Genomic DNA, 20295 nt, shown 5'->3' with positions numbered 1-20295 from the left:
CGCTTACAACAGGACGGAGCACAAGGAGGCTAAGTGACTTGCTCAGGGTCACACAGTGAGTCAGTCAGCGGCAGAGGATTTGAACCGGAGACCTTTTGGTTACAAGCCCTGGACTTTAACCACTGGACCACACTGCCTCAGACTCTAACGTGATGGTGTTTTGACCCACTTAATTTCCCTGGATGAGGTTTCAGGTGGTGTGTGGATTTCTGGAGCACTGTAGTATTGCAGTGTTTGTGATTAGCAAGATGCCTGTCATGGATGCATGGAGATGCTGCTGTTTATTCTGATGCAGGGAGTGCTGCTGGAATGAAATGGACCTGGTTATGGCTGAACACAGGGCTGAACAGACTCGTAGGTACAAGACTCTCACTGGCCGATGGGGTTGGCACTCGGATCGACGTGAACGGATAGATTCAACATTTAGATTCGGGTCGGTCTAATTCAATCTGGTTCTTTAACTCATCAGTCAGGGCCCCCCCTTATAAAAGCATAGCAAAGTGTTAATAAAGCATAGTGAAAGCAGGTATGGTAAAGCATATTAATAAACATGGGTAAAAAAAAAACAAACAAAAAAAACAGTACATTGTATAATCATGGGAAAAACAGGGTCAAACTGCAAAGATACTGTGCAGAAATTGCGTGGTAACCTTTTCTAAGGGTCCCTCAGCTGGCTGACCCCTCATTCCAGGCCAGTGTCTTACCCATTGTTGTGGCTTTGTTTATTTTTTCCACATATGGAAAAAAGTGAAAAAAACAAATGTAAGTCACACCTTGGCGTTATATTATTTTTGTATTAGATTACTGTCCGGTGACAATACAGAAATATATATTTTTTTGTGCAAAATGTATATTAAGAATGGATACGATTAACAGGTATAATCTACACGGTGAGATGACTTGGCTTGGTATAAAGGGTGGATTGGTCACTAAGTAGCTACAGTATAAAGGTACATTAACTCAGTAGAGTGGATAGTAAGTAAAGTTGAGTGCAAAGGCTAAACTGGAATGTTTTATTATAGCTGGGATTTCTTGTGTGCAACATTTTCCTCCAAGCCAAGTTAAAATAAACAGGAATATATAATACCTTGGTGTCCATTTGCCTCATTGATAGGTACTTTAGCCTTCTGTGTGCTCTATTGGCATGAGCACAGCTTCCTTGAAGCCTGCTTGCCACTGTGTTTGCGAGCCAATAGGTATGCTACTGCTACACTTGCAGAAGTACAATGTTATATCCCTTATAAAAGTTTTCCCATGCTTTCCCATGGTTATAGTTTGCATTTAACATAGTTTACCCTGGTTAGCCATGTTTGTTAATATGCTTTACCATACCTCACTGGTCTTTACAATGCTTAACTATGCTTTACCATGCTTTCACTGTGCTTTATTACACTTGGCTATGCTTTTGCTATGGTCCACTTTTATAAGGAATATCTTTAAGATGGTATTAGCTTAGGAAGTTTTATTGACTTGTGTTTTAGAATATGAAGTAAAGCATCACCAAAAGAACAGCGCCCCCTATCTCCTTGGGTGGTTCCACATTTTATTACACAACAGACCCAATCTTAGTATCAAGACAAGGTTCAAGGTGGTGCGGCAACAGATTTTGGGAAAGAATTGTTTCTGCTACATCAATAGTGCTAATGAAATTACAATTTTCTAGTTTCTGAAATAGAAATGTGTGTTATTTTTGGAAAGGCAAAAAAAGGCAAGAAAATTAGATACAGTATGTACAAGTATTCTAGATAGTAAATAATGAAATAACAATATTCAACTTGAAAGTTTATTGAAACAAATATTATGTGTACAAATACACCTAAACATAAACACAAAGTACATTTTTAATTGAAAAACATACATTTTGACATTTCAACTTTTTTTCCCCCTTTCGTAAGACTAATACTAAAGCATCACTTCTGGAATCAGTGGGTGTCTACAAGAAACCTGTACTATACATGTTCAGTCTATTGTATTTAGGTCTGATTGACTTCAGACACTCACTTTTCTCATTGCACCCACATTGTTGATTTAGAGTGTGTATTAAAAATATATTAAAATTGTGCTGGAAATAAAAAAGTTGACAAATTGTACTAATAGAAGCTAATAAAGGGTAGAACATTTTAGTATTGATATTATACAGTACTGTCATAACTGGTTTATTAATTTTGAAACATGTGCTATTGCACCTCTTAAGGTATAGCTACATTCAACTATTAAATGACAATTTGCAATTCTTTACAGAGCATGTAAAATACAACACTCATTTACAGCCACATTTTACAACTGTTGTAAATAATGCAGCAAAATAAAAAAACAAATACAACAGAGTAGATGCATGCTGATCACAGCTGTAGAAACCAATCTCCAATATCATAATGCTATGAGAAGCATGTACAACATTTACAGTGTCTGAAATGTAAGTATAAACCAAACACTGCACAAGATTTTTAGTACACATTACAATCGGGATGTCAAACACACCCCTAATCTGAGCAGGGTCCGGTCCCCGCTGCTTCAGATTAGCAGGAGTCTCCTGTGTAAAACACCAAAAACTGCTGCAATGGTCCATCGGTGGCATTGATACTGACAGCTCCTGAGACGGAGCTGGCTGTCTTTCTACCAGTATATAGCTCCACAGTGACAGAGGCTTCTGTATTTCTGGTGCTTGCTTGCACTAGTCTCCGCTGCTGAAACACAAGATAAATAATAGCTTGTAGCCTCTCACAACTTTGTGGCAATGATAAAGTCTTCCTTCTGCATCCCTTCCACTTTGCTCCTCCTTCCCTTGAAGTTCAGTTTGTTAAAGTCCTCCGCGATCTCCAGCATGGTTTTTCCCTTGGTTTCAGGAACAAACAGCAGTGTGAAGGCAGCTGCTAAGACACAGTACATCATGAAGATCAGGAAGCAGAACTGGCCTATCAGCACCTGGGAAAGAAGAAACAACAAACTATAGAGATACCCACAAGATGCTATCAGCCTGCCAGGTCTACTGGATCAAGTTTTAAATAAATGATGATAGTTTGCATTATCTACAGCAGGAGATGTCTACTGACTAAAACAGGTGATCCCTGTGGTACAGTAAAGGGGTCAAAGTCATCAAAGTTTTTAAGCCAAAATGCAAAAAGGAAAATTAAACTGTCAACATTAAATAACAAGCAATGTTATCTCCAAGTTACAAGGTTATTTTACAGAGTCAAAATGATGGCGTTTTCTATTACTTTTCATTATGGATAGTTTAACATCTACATCCTGATACATAACTGTTACCTTTTTAATATTCTATCATTTGTGTTTTGTATGATTCTCTACTGCTGCCCCTGCTTAGATATCATCACAACAGCATACAAGTTTCAGTAAAGAAAAAGGCTGATTGTGGGGAAGTGAGGCGGGGAAGCATATTAGCGTTGCGCTGTGCACCGAATGTGATCCACTGCCCATTTAAATATGTTGAATCTGGTCCAAGGTATTTGATTGAACTTCTGTAAAGGGGCAAAAGTCAAAGAAAAAAAGCTGGGATGAGAGAGTTCTGTACCACAACGAATGGGAAGCACATCCCAACGAGAAACAGCCCCAGTGAGTTGCCCAGTCCGATGACGACGTAAGCGGGGGCTCTCCAGGCCTGGGTAAACATGTCAGCAGGAAGAGCCATCGATGCTCCGGCTCGGGGGAAGAGTGACAAAAACAAACAGGCTTTACATACAGAATACTACATTCGGATTGGACTTTTATCATGTTAAAAGAGCAGTTGTAGGGATCATACTGAATTATTATTATTATTATTATTATTATTATTATTATTATTATTATTATTATTATTAAAACATATTTTAAATGGTACTCACAAGGTCCTGATCCATAAATACAGATAAATATGTAGAGGAGGAATACATTGAAATGGGGTATCCAGTGTCCTTGATCCTGAAAAAAATAAATACAATTTTAAAAAAGATAATAAAACCCACTGTATGAAATAAAAGTGAATTGTATCAGTGTAATAAAGGTATTCTGTGGTTGCTGGTTGACAATCAGTTTCATCAGTTTTCTACATTTCAATTAACATTTGGCAAGTGGAAGTAATAGTATTGAACCTGGCCCTTAACTATTAACAAGAGCACCATCTGGTGGACTCTTCTCGAGCTGTCAAGCTTGGACACATTGTGATAAACACACTGAAGCACAATTACCTTCAAGAAGAGCATTAGAACCAGAATTCCCAGCACCGTCGCCATGAGAGCATAACCAATGCCCATCAGTTTCTTCCTGCCAATGCGTTCTATTAGAAATGACTGGTAAAAAAACAATAAAAACACAATAACAATTATGAGAAAGAACAGGTGGACTACTTAAAATAATTGTAAGGTATTTGTTTGTAAAACAACCCTAAAATGATGCATAAACTGCATGCACTCAAAGATGTCCTTACACATAGTATAATAGAAATGAGTTCTGTCAGCCCGATCCCTAATGACATGTAGTGCATCTGCTCCTCAGGAATCCCAGCTGCACTGAATATATCAAATGCGTAGAAATAGATCTGCAAAGAAACAAGACACAACTGAGGCCCTGCTCTATTATTCAGACAGTGGAGCACATGTCTGTGCCAGAGATGCACTTCACTAAGGGATTTCCAGCCTACGCCTGGCTTCTCCTGGCAGGGTCTTGGATCAAATCAACCTCTAATAAGTCAAAATAAATCCAGTATGTACCTCACCACTTGGATTTAACCCTTTCCTACCCCCTTTAAAAAAATGTAGTGCTAATTTTACAATTTTACAAATAGTTTTCAAGGATGGAAATACTAGTCCCACTGCATAGCACTTTGAGCCATTCCAGGTTTTATATCTACAGGGTCACTTACTGCGTTGATGCCGCACAGCTGCACTCCGGCACAGGGGAAAACCAGGGTCAGCATCTGCCAGCGGACGGACCTGTTTCGAAGCACCCCCAAAACCGTCTTGGCCTTCTGACCCTTCATCTTGTCCCTCTCTTTGGCCATGTCCTCCAGCTCCTTCTTGAAATCCTTTTTACCCCAAAGCAGCGTTAAAGCTGCGACAGAGAACACAAAAAAGGAACGATACAATACATGTGAGAAATGTTTTTTTGTATGTTTTTTTACACCCTATGGGAGTAGCACAATTGCTACATTTTGTACACTTCCCTCGCCTCTCACTAGATGGCAGCATCAAGATTCAAAGCTCTCTCTGGCGTAGTTGGCTGAAGAGGAGTCTGCCAGGAAGGGAGTGTATACGTTTCTGGAGTGAGGCTTACCCCTGACACAACCCTCCTCATTCCCCTTGTCTATGAAGAGATATCGTGGGGAATCGGGGAAGAAGAACAAGCCAACGAGCTGGAGCGGGGCTGGGATGCCACTGAACGCCAGCAGGTAGGGCCACATCTCCTCACCGCCCAGCAACTCTCTGCAAATACAGTCATTGTTAGATTACTGGTACCAGGTCACAGCTTGTGTTACATAAATGATGCTTAAAGGAATTAACAAGGTAGCCTCCCGACCCCCAACACACATACACAGTGCCCTGTACTGGGGATGCTAATATCTAGGACCATTTGTTTACTCCACACCTCAATAAAACAAATCACCTGCAGTATTCCCCTATGCAGTGGCTGTATACCCTCTGATATCTGCTTTGATCGAACAGCACCATAGAACAGCTCATAAAGCAGCTCTGTATTTTGAATCCAACCCCTATGCTTGTAGTCATTATACTGCCATGGGAGCCATGAAAGACATCTGAGAAATGTGATTGTGATATTTACTTGAGTCCGAAAACCTGGCCCAAGCATTTCCCAAGACCAATGAACACGCAGCTACTCAGAGACATGAATCCACGCAGTTCCGTTGGAGAGCTTTCAACCAGATACATCAAGTGTACATTGAGACCAATACCTGCACACAGTCACAAAACACAATCTATTAGTACTGGGACCACATGAAATAAATTGAGAGTTTTAACAAATATTATATATGCTTGTTAAAAATACATGCTTGTCCCACTATACATCATATAGCAGTAGAACAAGTTATAAAAGACACATTGCAAAGACAGGTGGGCTTGATAATACTAACCTGAGGACTTGTTGACAGTCCAGTTTGTTTACATTCCAAGGTAGTTTTAGCTCTGGGTATACAAGTTTCCTGCCCTCATGAACCCTTCTTGCCAAATAGGCGTGTTGCCACTATTATATTTTGTATCTTTCTGCTAGGCACCAGTCACAGCATCGGATTACTGTGGGATTGGTTACATTTAAAGCTGATGAGGTTTAAAATGGGAATCCAGGATACACACCTACATTGCATCCGTATAGAAACCTCCCCAGTATGATCATCTCAAACGACCCGGCCGTCCTGCTTAATCCTGCCAAGGTTGCAGCCACCAGACCTACAACGTTGTTGAGCAGCAAACAATTTTTTCTGTAAGAAAAGTGGTAGAATGACTTTATTAAAATCCTGTTTGGCAGTATAGGATGGTTCAGTAGTATAGTGTAATTTTTTTTTTTTTTTTTTGCATTTGTCATATTCTTAGTTTTGAAAGAATCGTGTCAACACTCACTTGAACTGTTGTTTTAGTTTGCCCCTTCTCTGATTTGCTTGTCTACTGAAGACACATAAACACATGACTCAAAGGAGACAGAGTGATTGGATAGGAGTTCCAAAGGCTGTTAGGAGATCCTGTCAGCAGGGCTCAACTTCCTCTCCCAGCAGCCTTTGGAACTCCCTTCCAATCGCTGTGTCTCCCATAATTCCTACAATAAAGAAATCTGAGAAACGACCCAATACAGTACATGAAATGTGCTGTTGGTGGAAAGCATGCCATGTGTAGAGGTAAGTACAGTAAAACTACAATTTAAAGTAATAGAAAAGGAGTTTGCTCGACAATATTCCTGAAATTCTTACCTGCCGTATTTGACTGAGAGCTGCCCACTGCTGATTGAGCCTAACACTGCCCCAATACTGTAGATGGACACAATGATGGACCAGATCAGTTTGATAGTTGACTCAGCCATCGGAGTGCCATAGCGCTTCAGCCATGTCTCGTTTACAAAGCGCTGGATGTGCTGCACAGGGGAGATTTAAATAGTAAAATACTGGAGAAGCTTATAAGGGGAAAATTTTCTTAGATTTTGATACTGTTTAATGTTAAAAAATAAAATGAGGAAGTAAATTATTGTTTTTTGAGACAGGTAGTTCAAAGGATTCTTTGATTGTGGCTAAATTGCTGAATTTGGGGTTAAAATTGATATTATAAAATAAATACTGTACTTGTTGCTACAGCTGTTTAAATAACGTACCTGTAACTTCTCTTTTCATTGTTAACATCCTGACAACTTTTTACACTTCTAACTTTAAAGTCTGTTTCAAAGCTCTTTTCAAAATGGCCGCTTTAGTGCACTGGGGTTTGAGATCTGTCCTTTTCTTCACTGCAGGAAGAGCGATTAAAAAAACCCCAAAACATAACAAGTGCTCTGGCTTTTCTTTCTGTACCACATCATAGATCATTATTGCTCTGTTACCTGTTTGACAATGTGGGCAATAATCCTTACACTATCAGTGCACTAGAGCAGACAGTTTGTGTTGAGTAATCAACATGTTTTATTCCATTTAATTAATACTTACTTTAACATTTCACAAAGACAATTACTTGGAAAGTATGAGTACTGGCACACCCCTATTTATTTATATTGGGTGACACTTCATAGCTGTCACACAATCATACTTTTCAGATAGACAGCCCCCTCCCCCCTTGTGTTTGTAGCAATATCCGCAGTACAAATAGTTTTATTTTACCAACTAAATGACTGGTACTTACATCTGAAGGGGCGTTCATGACAGAAATCTGAAACCCGCACTGAAACGATCCTCCGAGTCCCAGAATTATCACCATCACCATCAACATCCAGCTCTGCAGCTGCAAGAGAGAAAGACAATTTCACCAGGGAGTGACATTTCACATGCCCTGGTAATGATCTCCTCTGTATAAATAATGTGCCAAATATCAAAATGCTGCAGCTAAAATCACGGCCCCCTTTTAGGTGGTATTGTTTACCTTGTGTGACCAAACCCTAAATTGGTCGCGCTAAGTTGCAGCCAGTGTAATCGTGGCAAGATCTTTAACATGCAAAGCAATTGGAGATAAAACAGTCAACATTCCTTGTTTTTGTCATTTCGATTCCAATATAACCAAATGATAAATATAAGATCCTACCAGCCCTGACAGCCAGCTGATCATTTTTACTCTTGATTGGGTCTGTTCTTCCTGGTACAGGATTAATCCTCCAAACTCAGTATCAGGTGGCTCTTTTTATAGGGTGATCTTGACAAATAGGATAGGGGAGGGGCTGTATCACTCTAAAAAGAAATGAAGGGTTTATGCTCAGTTAAATATTTCTGCTGAGCTGCGAGTTATGTTTGTATTAACTTCCTCTTGTTCATTAGTAACAAACGTTACCAAACGTTAAATACCCAGACGGAGCTGGATAAAACCTGATTTTCCGAAATGGATTACCTCCTGTTTTGCACTTTATTATGAAGTGCTGCAGTTTAGTCACACAGTGGGAAACGTCATCCCTTGGATCACTGCCTGCTCATGGGGCTGGATCATGGACCGGGTGGTCCACTGGATTTTCATTTAATAGGATCGATGGGCATTTTAACTAGGTAGCTTCACCTATGTAATAATGGCTTAAACAGGAAAGTGACTACACTTAAATAATATATACACGTAGCCTCTGTGTACAATTACTTCTCCAACAAAGAACATATTTTAAACTGGGTGGCATAATATGAACTTTTAGATTGACCATTACACAACCAAGCTGATGCAAATGTTACATCTAACTGATGACTTAACCAGACTAGAACAAACCGGTGTGGAGGCATCAATAAAACGTTGTTGTGTCACCCTTAGCCTTTTACAGGCAGATCTGGTCTACAAAAACACAACGGTATGTACGTGATTAAAGGTGAATGAATCATAGTGATAACAAACAGAACCACTTTATCACACTGGGATTCTTACATAACATCCCAAGCTAAGCACGTAAAAAACAACTCGGAACCAATCCTCGAAAAAATGATTTGGAAAACTTTTTGTCTTTTGTGCGTGTGTTTCAACCTTGTTTCAACTAATGCTTTCTCAACCCATTCTTGGTTCTATAGTGCTTCGGGGAAGGCCAAATGGATGCAGAATGAGCTTCAGTTTAGTTTGCAATTGCCTGTGCAATAGAAGCTGTTTTCATTCCTATTGCTTCTACTGGCGTCGGAGGGTTTCTTTTCACTATGAAATGATCGACACACTGGAAGCCAGCAAAGTAAGCTGGCAGTCATGTATAAATACTAGAGGCAGGCACAAGTAGAACATCTGGAACTGGATATTTGCTATGAGAAATGCCTGGGTATCCAAGGACCTCCTTGGGTAATTGCAAGCTCACATCAGGTACCTCATCGTTAAACCAAGTACATAAATATTATGTGGTTTAACATGCTATTACTTTATTATTGCAGGTTTCTTTGCGATGTAATGTCCGTCTAGGATAATAAACGGTTGTGTTTGCACAGCATGCATCATTGTATCATAAAAAAGAGGATGTTTGTGTCATACTAATTGAAACAGCGCCACAGTTTTTATTTTCAATCATATGTTGGTTACATTATCAAGCATTTGAAGTGCAGAAACAACAACTAACAAAAATACAACTGCTGTATATTTCTTATAATGTACAATAGCTAAATAAGGGGCAGTTTATTATTATTATTATTATTATTATTATTATTATTATTTTATTTCTTAGCAGACGCCCTTGTCCAGGGCCACTTACAGTCGTAAACAAAAATACATTTCAAGAATCACAGTACAAGTATCAATACAATTAAGAGCAAGATAAATACAATGACTTCGGTTCTAGCAAGTATATGACAAAATACGATTCAGTAACGGAGCAGATAACAGTGTCAGTGATAGTTACATTTTAGAGTAAAAACTGTGCAGACACGTTTAGGCAGAGTTCCTCTGCCCATCATATCTCATCTTTACAGTTTGTTATAATGAACCTCCAGAGAAACAGCTGCCAGCGGATTCATAGAATAATAACCATTCTTGGTGGCTTCTTATATTGCATTGATCACATATGCAGGCATTCCATTCTAACAAGGGGTCAACAATATATTCAGCAAACACCATGAATATTGTTCAAAGAATATAAAATCTAATAACACTTAAACAGTCTCTAGTGCAAATGTTTCATGTGATCAGATAGTTCACTGCTAAGAACCAGGAACGAGGTAAATATCCAACCATTTACTTTGTGGTGTACATGACATCAATGCTGCTGCCATAAAAGAAATGATCTTCAGCTGATGCCTGCATTGAGAAAAAAAAAAATATATATTTATATATATATATATATATATATATATATATATATATATATATATATATATATATAATATATATATATATATATCACACATACACACACACACACCAGCTGCAGGTATTTCCTAAAAATGTTCAGCAGCAGAAATACATTCTGTATTTCAGGAGTGTGTTTTATTGTTTGATTACCCATATTAGTCACAAGGCATTTGTTCCTACTGTTTTCCCAGCATGGAATACTGTATGAGTACAAACTTTTGAGGTATTTGTTCATTATACATATAGGATATACACTATAATTGCACTCATTTGATGTGGAAGAATAAATAAAACAAAATCACTTTCAGAAACAGAGAAACATCAGTCTCCTAATATTTGCATTTAGATCATTAAATAATAAATACTGTACTGTGTTTCAGTTCAAAAGTTTTTGTTGGAATCGACAGCAAAAGCCACTGAGGTTCTAATACAATATGTACTGTACAAAATTATGCAGTTATTGGTTTTGTAGATGCATCCAGCATTGGCACTTACTCTGGCACTCAAGGTGCCAGTCCAGCAGCGTGGCCCTGATTTCCTTCTGATTCAAGGGGTTCAACACAGAGCGCAGTGGATCTGGAGACTTCGCCCAGCTGATACTGGGCCTTCCGCGGCTCCATTCCTTTGGAGTTGCGCTTGTCGAACTCTGCACTGATTTCCAGTAAAGACTTGCCCTTGGTCTCGGGCAGGAAGAACGCGATGAAGACGGAGGACAGAACGCAGACCGTGCAGAATGGCACGTAACAGAACACGCCCAGTCCGCCCTGGAAATAGAAAGAGAAGGTACTGCATGTGGATGCTTTGAGCATGATGCTACTATTATTATTATTTGTTTATTTAGCAGACGCCTTTATCCAAGGCGACTTACAGAGACTAGGGTGTGTGAGTTATGCGTCAGCTGCAGAGTCACTTACAATTACGTCTCACCTGAAAGACGGAGCACAAGGAGGTTAAGTGACTTGCTCAGGGTCACACAATGAGTCAGTGGCTGAGGTGGGATTTGAACTGGGAACCTCCTGGTTACAAGACCTTTGCTTTAACCACTGGACCACACAGCCTCCTATCCTACGAACAAGAGCCGTGGGCAAGCTTTTAGAGCTTATACTTCATGAAGTGCAAATCAAGGACCCAAACAAAGACTGTAAGGCACCCATCCTTTTGTAATACATATTGTTTCAGCACAGAAATACACTACTGCTAGAAGCAAAAGGAAAAACAAATCCAAATTAGCAAGGAGCGACATGCACCTACAGATGGGAGAACTTGATCTGCTTATTTTCAACACTTACCACAATAAAAGGGAAGAGCATCCCAACAAGAAACAGCATGGACCACATGAGAGAGCCGCTGATCATGTACGCAGCAGGACGGCTGTTCTGGTCGAAGATCTCAGTGGGTAAAATTCCAGTAACTCCGGCTGGGAGAAAAACCACCAATGGCAAGCTCGTCAGGCTTGTCTAAATATCGTGTTCCTCAGCTTCGTTTATATAAGCAGTATTTAAAGACCTACCTGGTCCAATTCCAAAACTGAGGATATAGGCAAACATACACCCCATGCTCATGTAAGGCATCCAACTGATCTTCTCCTTTTATTATGAAACACAAAACAGAATGCATCAAAGTCAAACATGCCAATTTAACCATTTTGCCAAGAAAGTTTCACTTTTATCTTACCAGCACACTTTATTAAGTAGCTAGAAGTTGTTTTAAAATCTCCTATTAATGTCTGGATATTAGGATTTAACTTAAATCATGCAGTAATATGTTTACTAGGGACATAGGCTTCCTCCTTCCTTGACACCTCTTGGGCACCTTGTCATTTTAAGAGCCATAAAGCCATGCTCCTGCTACAACTTGCAGCACTAGGGGGTTATAGATCATCCAGCTTCTTTACTGTTAAGGAAGCTAAACAGATCTTTCATACTGCATAGGACGCTGCATTGTTAAGTTGCCACGTTCTTCCAAAGGTTTAAAGAAGCAGTTTTACTGTACCTGGAGTGAGAGAGCCACCATGAAGACAACAGCCCACAGTGCCATCAGCATGTAGCCGCCCAGGATGAGGATTCTCCTGCCCAGCCTCTCAATAAACAGGGACTGAATCAACCAGGAAACATGCATACAAATGAAGTGCCTGAGCTGTAACCAGGTGAAGGGAAAGGACTCTGCCAGCGTTTGTGTTACAATTCAACAGATTCAGCAAAAGGAACAGCAGTGCAGTGTCCAAATACAATTTACTGCTAACATGGACAAACTGTGGATGAACTGAATTTGTGAATTATTGAATTACAAAATAACCACTGTGCTTATATTTTACATGGTTAATACAATTAGGCTATAATTTCCATCAAACTATGGGGTTAACTGGATCTATTCCACTGCACAGTAGGCCCCGAGCAATACCACAGTTTATTATGCAATCATCTTTTCTCAATGCTACAGGCCACAGGCTCAGGTTTAACAAATTAAGCTTATAGTAAAGTTTGGAATGCCTAACTTACACATGTTATAGATGTTATGAGCTCACAGCTCCCTGTACCAATGACAACGTACTGAATTTTATCATAAGGAATTCCTGCTTCCTGAAACACGTAGGATGCATAGAAGTACATCTGAAAAACAATTTGAGAGAGTCAGTAAGCTACAGTAGCTGCTCAATGGTGTGAAAACACATTGGTATATAACATGCTCCATAGACAGAAGCCACTTACAGGACTCAAAACAAAATCGAAATGTGCCGATGTGGCTGTGTGAGACAAGCTGAATTTGAAAGCCAGATTTCAAATTCAGCTTGGATCACACTTGCTTACAATGTTTAAACAAGAAGGTAAAACATGTTTCAGAAAAGAGCTAACTTCTAAGCCCAAGGTAAAATCTGATTAGCGTCTTTAGAAAAATACAGTAACAAAGTCTGTAAAATGTTAATTATCTGCAAACGTAGGTGCTTGTCGACCTAAACATTGTACAGCAGGTGCAATGTTTGGGAGAAAGTTCTGTATCAAGTAAGGTCAAGACAGGGTTCCTCATGAATGCACTCCACTGGGCTCAGAGTCCTCTAAGGTCACACAGCAGAGATGTGCAAGCCCTACTCACAGAATCATTCCCACAGAGCTGCATGGCGCTGCTAAGCACCACCACTGTGATCAGCTGCCATCGTACAGACCGGTCCTGAAACAGCTCCCATGGCCTCTTGGATCTCTCCCCTTTTACAGCAGCCTGCTCCTCCAGCATCTCATCCATCTCAGCGCTCAGGTCCAGACTGCCTCGCAGCCTCCTCAGCGCTGCAATCACAATGCAACATCAGTTCCTCGCTGTACAAGTGCTGTATATGGGCCTGTGAATGTACAGTAATTCGCAGAAGAGCAGGCTCCCTTACCCTTCAGACAGGCTTCCTTGTTGTTCTTGTCAATGAGGAGGTACCGTGGGCTCTCTGGGAGCCAGGGCAGGGTGACCAGCTGGACCAGGCCAGGGATGGCATTGCTAGCCAGCAGGAGTGGCCAGCACCATTCACTTCCTAGGATCTCCCTGCAATGGGCAGAAATTCAAACTTGCATTCTGATAAAACTCAAAAGCAATCGAGTCAAGCAGACAAATGTTGAGGCTAATGCATTCACCTAAATTTGGCTAAAGAAATATAAATGTACTCCACATAACGCTTGTGTCTTAATGTAAGCAAATTACGACTTTTTCACTACGATCAAACAGCTCTTTGTTTTGCCTCCAATGTTATTAATCATTGCAAAATACCGTAAATTGTTAACCAGTCGAACAGCACCATCTTCCCAATGGTTCTGATTGTACACACTTGTAATTGGTTCCACCTAACCTCTCATTGTGTAGCACTTTGATTCCTTCCAGGTTTAATGTAAACTTCATTAGAAGCATATTGTTTTTTTGCAGGGGTCGCTTGAGCTCATGGTCTGGGCTATATTTTTTTCACGGCACATCACGGTCTAAAAATAGGTTAATTAAACATAATATTTATAAAAGCAGAAAAAAGCAGCGTTGTCACATTCAGAACGGCTGCTATACCCTCTGCCTCTAACCTGAGACCGATGACCTGTCCCAGAACGATCCCCAAAGCTGTGAAGGATGCAGAGCTCATGGAAACGGCTCCTCGCAGTTTTTTCGGAGCGCTTTCTCCCAGGTACATGGGCTGGACATTCATGCTGAGACCTGGATTGAATAGTTCATGGTTAGCTACTGTAAAAAGTCAAATAAGCACGTAGAGCTAATTTATAACAAAACAGAACAAGACACATTCACCATATTGTGGTGGATAAGGGCGTCTGCTAAGAAATAAATAATAATAATAATAATAATAATAATAATAATAATAATAATATTCACAAAGTTTTAAAACCTAAAAATCACTGAGGGTGCTTGGACCGTGCTTGGACAGTGCGTGGACCGTGCTTGGACCGTGCTTGGACCGTGCTTGGATCGTGCTTGGATCGTGCTTGCACTGCAGCAGTCTGTTGCTAGTTCATTAACATCAACAGAAATGGTGCAAAGTTAGCATGGTGGTAAATGCTTTGTGAATATGGCACACAATGGTCTACTGCTTAATCATTTTGGAGTGTATTTATATTATGTTTTGTCCAGCAGAAGGTGCAGGCAGATGACCTTTTTATCTTCTCATGCTGGAGACACACTACAGTATGCACCCTAATTCAAAGCCAGGGCTAAAACAAATGTTCTGACAGGAATAAAACAATTGTAATGGTGGAAACATAGCATGAAACATCTCAGCTGGTCATGTAAGTTTCTTCTTAATATGACTGTATTTCTCTCTGCCTTTAAACTATTCAAAATAGATACTGTTATCTTCATTATATATTGTCCTGTACACTGAACACATTACATGTTTTTTGCCCTTTACCCACTGCCCATGTTTCTATTAATGTCCCAGTATAAGCGATCAAACTGTGGAAGTCCTTGTTCTGTATATAAGCTTGCAAATGTCAATGTGTGGAGCCGCAGAGTGTGTGGAAGCACACGTACCAGCATTGACTCCAGCAAATACTCGCGACAGTATAATCATTTCAAATGAGCGGCAAGCTCTGCTTGCCAACACCAACACCGCAGAGAGAATGACAAACAGGTTGTTCAGTAACAGCGATGTCTTTCTGAAAAGCAAAAACAACGTTGCATTCTTTAATATTACCTGTTTTACATTCAGTATTATCTTTTTATCTTGAATAACATTATTATATTGCAACATGCAAGATGAATAGCACAGCTCTGTCTTTGCAGTTTGCAGCTGCAGCGGTTTACTGTGACTTTCCAATACTATGCGTTTACAATGCATAGTGCTTGCTTACACTTTTTCATGCTTCCACTACAAGCTTTTACCATGATATCGAGTGGGTCTAGGTTATCATCTCATGTGTACACATTGTAAGGAGTATAGGCTGGTGACATGGATACTTCATGCAGTGCAGTGTTGCTGTCGTTACCTTCCGAATTGGACTGCCAACGGTCCTGCGATCAAGGCGCCGATCAGGCCCCCCAGCGGGTACACTGACACGATGATGGACCAAAGCAGGGTGATCAGGTGACTCTCCAGAGGCGTGCCTGTGCGCTCCAGCCACGTTTCATTGATAAATGTCTGAATGTACTACAACGTTAAAAAAAATAAATAAATAAACCTGTACTGCTGAACATACACACTGTGGTCTATTCAGTTTATCTAAACGGTGCTGTTGTCAAAGATCATTAAAAGAAGAGACAGTGCTCCCCCTTTGTAAGGCAGCCCTTTATGCATCAGATTCAGTTATAAGGTGGCATGGTCATGGCTCTTATTTTGCCCCTTAATTCTATTGCACTGGCATTTTCATCCTCATTATACTGGAACACAAATAGCACAGTCTCATAGCGATGGGTCCTGACTTCAGCGTTACAAAGGGGGAGCACTGTACTGAGAAAACCAACATCTCTAACAGGGAGAGAGAGTCTCCAACATGCTTGACAGTGAAGAGAGTTAAAATGACAGGCCTGGTCCCATCCTATTATTTCAAAGATGCTATTATTAGGTTCTGATACGGTTCAGATTCATTGAAAATACTTAATACTCAATATTGCAATCTAAGTTCTTGACATACACCGTGGTTTATGCAATTCTCAATATCCAATGTGCTTTTCTGAAGGTTGAAAACCTCCCTACCAAAGATGAGACTGCAAACTAATGTCAGCAGAGGTAACTTACATCTGGGGGTGTTTCCATACTCATGGTAAATATCCCTGCATACTGGAATATCAGAAGGTAATCTGAGCTAAGCTGCTGGAGGTTTATCAGAAGGCTATTGGTTATTGATGGTAAATATTTGCCTTACCATAGTCGGTGCATTGATGACGGAAATGCTGTAGCCGTACTGGAAGGTCCCCCCAATACCTGCGGCACAGATTGTCATAACAAGGGTCCTGCCTTGTAACTGGGAGAGGAAGGAAGACAACACAAGAAGCCAGGATTATTCTATGACTAATTAAAATCTATTTCATGAGTTTTGTAATCATTGCATTGTAATCATTGGTTTACAGAAGTCTCAAGTTATGCAGTTTACACCACTTGTATCATTAAACTTGGTAGTACAATTTGATTCTTTCTAGCAGCTACTTTTAAATGTTAACAATATTTAACACTGCATCCACAATGTGCCTGCTGTGGTTCTCCAAAATACGATTCAAATATCACACTTATTGGAAAGAATAAATACAGTGTTATTAAAATGAGAAACTAGTACTGTAATACCAAAGATATTGTACTATCAACCCAGACGGTAACTCATTTTGAAACATTACAGTTTAATTGTAGTTTTATAACTTTGTGCACATTTTAGCGCCCTCTCTCTTTTATTAATAGAACTTTCTTCCAAACGCCTGGAGGCCGGAAGTGCATACATTTTTGCCGCATGCAGACAGGCAGGGGAAAAAATACTGGAGCCTAAGTAGGACAACCATATTAATAAAATAAAATAAAATAAAATAAAATAAACACTTGTTTTTTTTGTAACCATCATTTAAGACCGCATACGATCAAATCACATTTTGGAGCACTACAGAACTTAAATAAATAGATTTTCTAAATAGAAATGAATTGCATTGAAATATGACTTTGAACGACCTTTTAATATCGCACAGAAGAATGTTCGAATCTGAACGCCTTAAATTACAATTAGCGTATTCTTACCATTTCCAGGTGTATAGGCGTTAAGTGCTATTTTAATTCCCCATCGCTGGGTTAAAACAAATTAAAAATAATGTATACCTGTACCTTTTTGCCAGATGGAGTCCGTTCAATTTCATTTTCCTCCATGATGGATTAATTAGTTCTTCGGAAATAAAGTATAAACAAACAAATAAATAAAATGTATAAACATTATCTTGTACGAAATAAATACCGAAATTACACGCACAGCACAGCACATCACTTCTGTGATGGACTGTAATTGTGAGATCGCACCGTCATTACAGGTGAAGTGTATGTTCTGCTCATTCGGCCCAAATTAATTGAGAGAGAGAGAGCGAGAGATGAGCTGGGTATAAAAACACCTGTAAATACCTGACCGACACGAGTGGAACGGAGAGTGGCTACCGGCAAGGAAAGCGGTTCTGTTGCGGATCGGGGGATTAGCGGTTGGGATTTCGGCTGGTGAAACGGGAGGCGGCAGTGCAACAAACTGACGTTCTGCGTCTCTCGCTCAGTAATTGATCTGGGTTGACTGGACTTTGCGATATAGGGTATATTTATTGTTTTAAGCTGTTAATTGTAATGTATCTTGGTTTTGTAAATGGTTATTAATGGGTCAGGACGTTTAAACAGTATTGATAGGTGTTTTTAAACTAAATTGTGTCCGACTTGTATTAAAAACCCATCAACTGTTTTCCTTTTGTTTTTTTTAAATTTGTACACAATAGTCGTGTTTCAGAGTCCAAAGTTCTTAAATGATTTGGTAATTGTGTGCGATTTCATAATATGACGTAATTGATTTGCGGTTGATATTGGAGTGTTTATTGGCTTTTGTGTGGTTCTTTATTGAAGGCTTTTTGCAAATTTAGTCTGGCATTGTGCAATAATTGATCTTTTAAGAGTGAGCCTGTCTAATTGCTGTGAAATCATGTACCTTTTCTTTATGTAAACAATTTAAAATTACATCTGTTTTGTGCATTGTTTGAACTTTTACCCTCCTGAGTTTGAGGATCTCATAACCGGACCTTACCGGTTGAATAAAGGTGGTGGCAGAGAATTACCTTACTAAAATCCAGTTGGCACTAAAGGCAGGTTTGCTGCACTTTACCAGCAGGTAAAATAAGTGTTTTAAATCTGCATATGTGATATTCTATCGAGTACTAAATCAGAAATAACTTGTATCAAATACTGCAGTGATCACAATGTGCTGCATATTATTATACATAATCTTAAACAAGACTTTTTTTTTTTTTTTTTGGTTTGGTTTTTACATTATACATCTGGTGCTGCGGGCTGCACTATCCCCCCCACAGCCTAGCCCTACATGCTTAACGCTGTTGTGTAATGTAATCTACTGGAGTATGCAAAAGCTTTCAACAGAACATTGAACGTTACCTGAATCTCTTCTAAAATATTTGACTAAACGGGACCGTTTTGTACTGAATGTAAATTAAGTGGGTACAGCTTAAGTGTCAATTTCCAATATGTATTAACTTGTATTCTGTGCTATGGAACCCCCCCCCCCCCCCCCCCCCCCCCCCCCCCCTCTATTGGTCTACAAATTAAGTGTTCATTTTCTATTGACTAAAATTCAAATGGATTTTAAACAAAATTGTACATAGTCCTTCCAACTTGCTTGCTCAGGTTAGCACTGTTCTAGTTGCTTTCTGTTTAGCAGGGTCAGACACCAGAAGCACAGAGCCGAGAGAAAAATAAATACAAGTAAGAACCACAGGATGGCGCCACAAGCATTTCAAATGATTAGACCGCTCTACTGAAGTTGCATGAGCAGCAGGGATAAGGAGAGCATTTGACTCCTTTCAGCAAGTTAAGCCTGTACAGTATGTGTGTTTATGCGTGGTATACGATCCACTTTCAAACAGCAACGTGAACCCAATGGTCATAGTGTTAATAACCTGCCCTCCTGGTAGTGCCTCCAAGATGTTGTCCTGGTAGCTCCAGTCAATTCATGATTGCAGTTTTATTGCACTATTTTCCTTAGTGTGGCTATGAAGTGCTGTGGAACCTGCTGCACCCATGCTTGCCTGCCCACCAGGCACCACATGACAGAATGTCTAGAAAGTGCCTGTAGTGTCAATGGCTGGCTGCCTTATATAGTATAATTACTGAAATAGAACCCTTTTGAGTTGAGTAATTGGAATGGAACTCACTGCCTACCTTCACCCCCCCCCTCCCCCCACAGGGCTTTTAAATACCTCAAAGGATGCTGCCAAACGACATTCGGAGAAAATAAGATGAAACGTGCAGCAGCCTGCTACAATGCAGCATTCTGGCATGATATTGTACTATTGTATTAGAAGCCAAATGTAGGTTTCAGTAAGGCTGTTTAATTATACACATACTGCATTATAATTGTCATTGATTTCTCATAGGTCCCACAGTCTACCTTAGGTCATATACAAACATAATATCACTCCTTGCCTTTTAAGCCAACTGTTTAAATAGCATAGTGCTATTTTTCAGTCTACATTCTTCCCCAATATTTTATAGGGTCAGTTTTGTGTGATAAACTGCTGACATTGTAGCAACCTGGAATTTCAGCATCACTGTACTGTGGTCTTCTGATACTGTCGTTCTTCCAAGGGTTTGTCTTACATTCAATACAATGGATGAAGAAAGTTTGTGCCAGCAAAACCTTTTAAGCACTAGCAGCACAGT

At 39.8% G+C, this 20295-nt stretch overlaps 2 protein-coding genes across 5 annotated transcripts; both read right to left on the bottom strand.

Annotated features, from left to right (window-relative positions):
• Positions 1–1889: 1889 nt before the first annotated feature.
• Positions 1890–7934, bottom strand: LOC117963182 (solute carrier family 2, facilitated glucose transporter member 11-like; the record flags this gene model as incomplete). Its single annotated transcript, XM_059033168.1, has 11 exons — positions 1890–2925; positions 3533–3660; positions 3843–3918; positions 4185–4286; positions 4424–4534; positions 4859–5046; positions 5269–5417; positions 5776–5905; positions 6306–6430; positions 6914–7074; positions 7827–7934. Coding segments are annotated over 11 exons (1482 nt in total), but the record flags the coding sequence as incomplete, so codon positions are not given.
• A 1700-nt stretch (positions 7935–9634) lies between these two features.
• On the bottom strand, positions 9635–18131 carry slc2a11a (solute carrier family 2 member 11a). Of its 4 annotated transcripts, none has more exons than XM_059033165.1 (14): positions 17989–18131; positions 17701–17758; positions 16763–16861; positions 15887–16047; positions 15432–15556; positions 14474–14603; positions 13804–13952; positions 13521–13708; positions 12929–13039; positions 12423–12524; positions 11941–12016; positions 11720–11847; positions 10926–11194; positions 9635–10376 (listed from the first exon to the last, which is right to left on the bottom strand). In XM_059033165.1, the coding sequence occupies exons 2-13, from the start codon at positions 17740–17742 to the stop codon at positions 10934–10936; spliced, it is 1572 nt and encodes a 523-aa protein (XP_058889148.1). In that variant the 5' UTR covers positions 17743–17758; positions 17989–18131; the 3' UTR covers positions 9635–10376; positions 10926–10933. The 4 variants fall into 4 exon arrangements, with proteins under 4 accessions (XP_058889148.1, XP_058889147.1, XP_058889149.1 ...); XM_059033167.1 differs by lacking the exon at positions 9635–10376 and adding an exon at positions 11299–11357 and having other exon boundaries at positions 11077–11194; XM_059033164.1 differs by lacking the exon at positions 9635–10376 and having other exon boundaries at positions 10486–11194.
• Positions 18132–20295: the final 2164 nt, after the last annotated feature.

This window comes from Acipenser ruthenus, chromosome 11 (assembly GCF_902713425.1).
Source record: "Acipenser ruthenus chromosome 11, fAciRut3.2 maternal haplotype, whole genome shotgun sequence".
NCBI lineage: Eukaryota > Metazoa > Chordata > Actinopteri > Acipenseriformes > Acipenseridae > Acipenser > Acipenser ruthenus.
The sequence above is the reverse complement of the archived record's forward strand: the minus strand, read 5'-3'. Positions and strand labels throughout refer to the sequence as shown.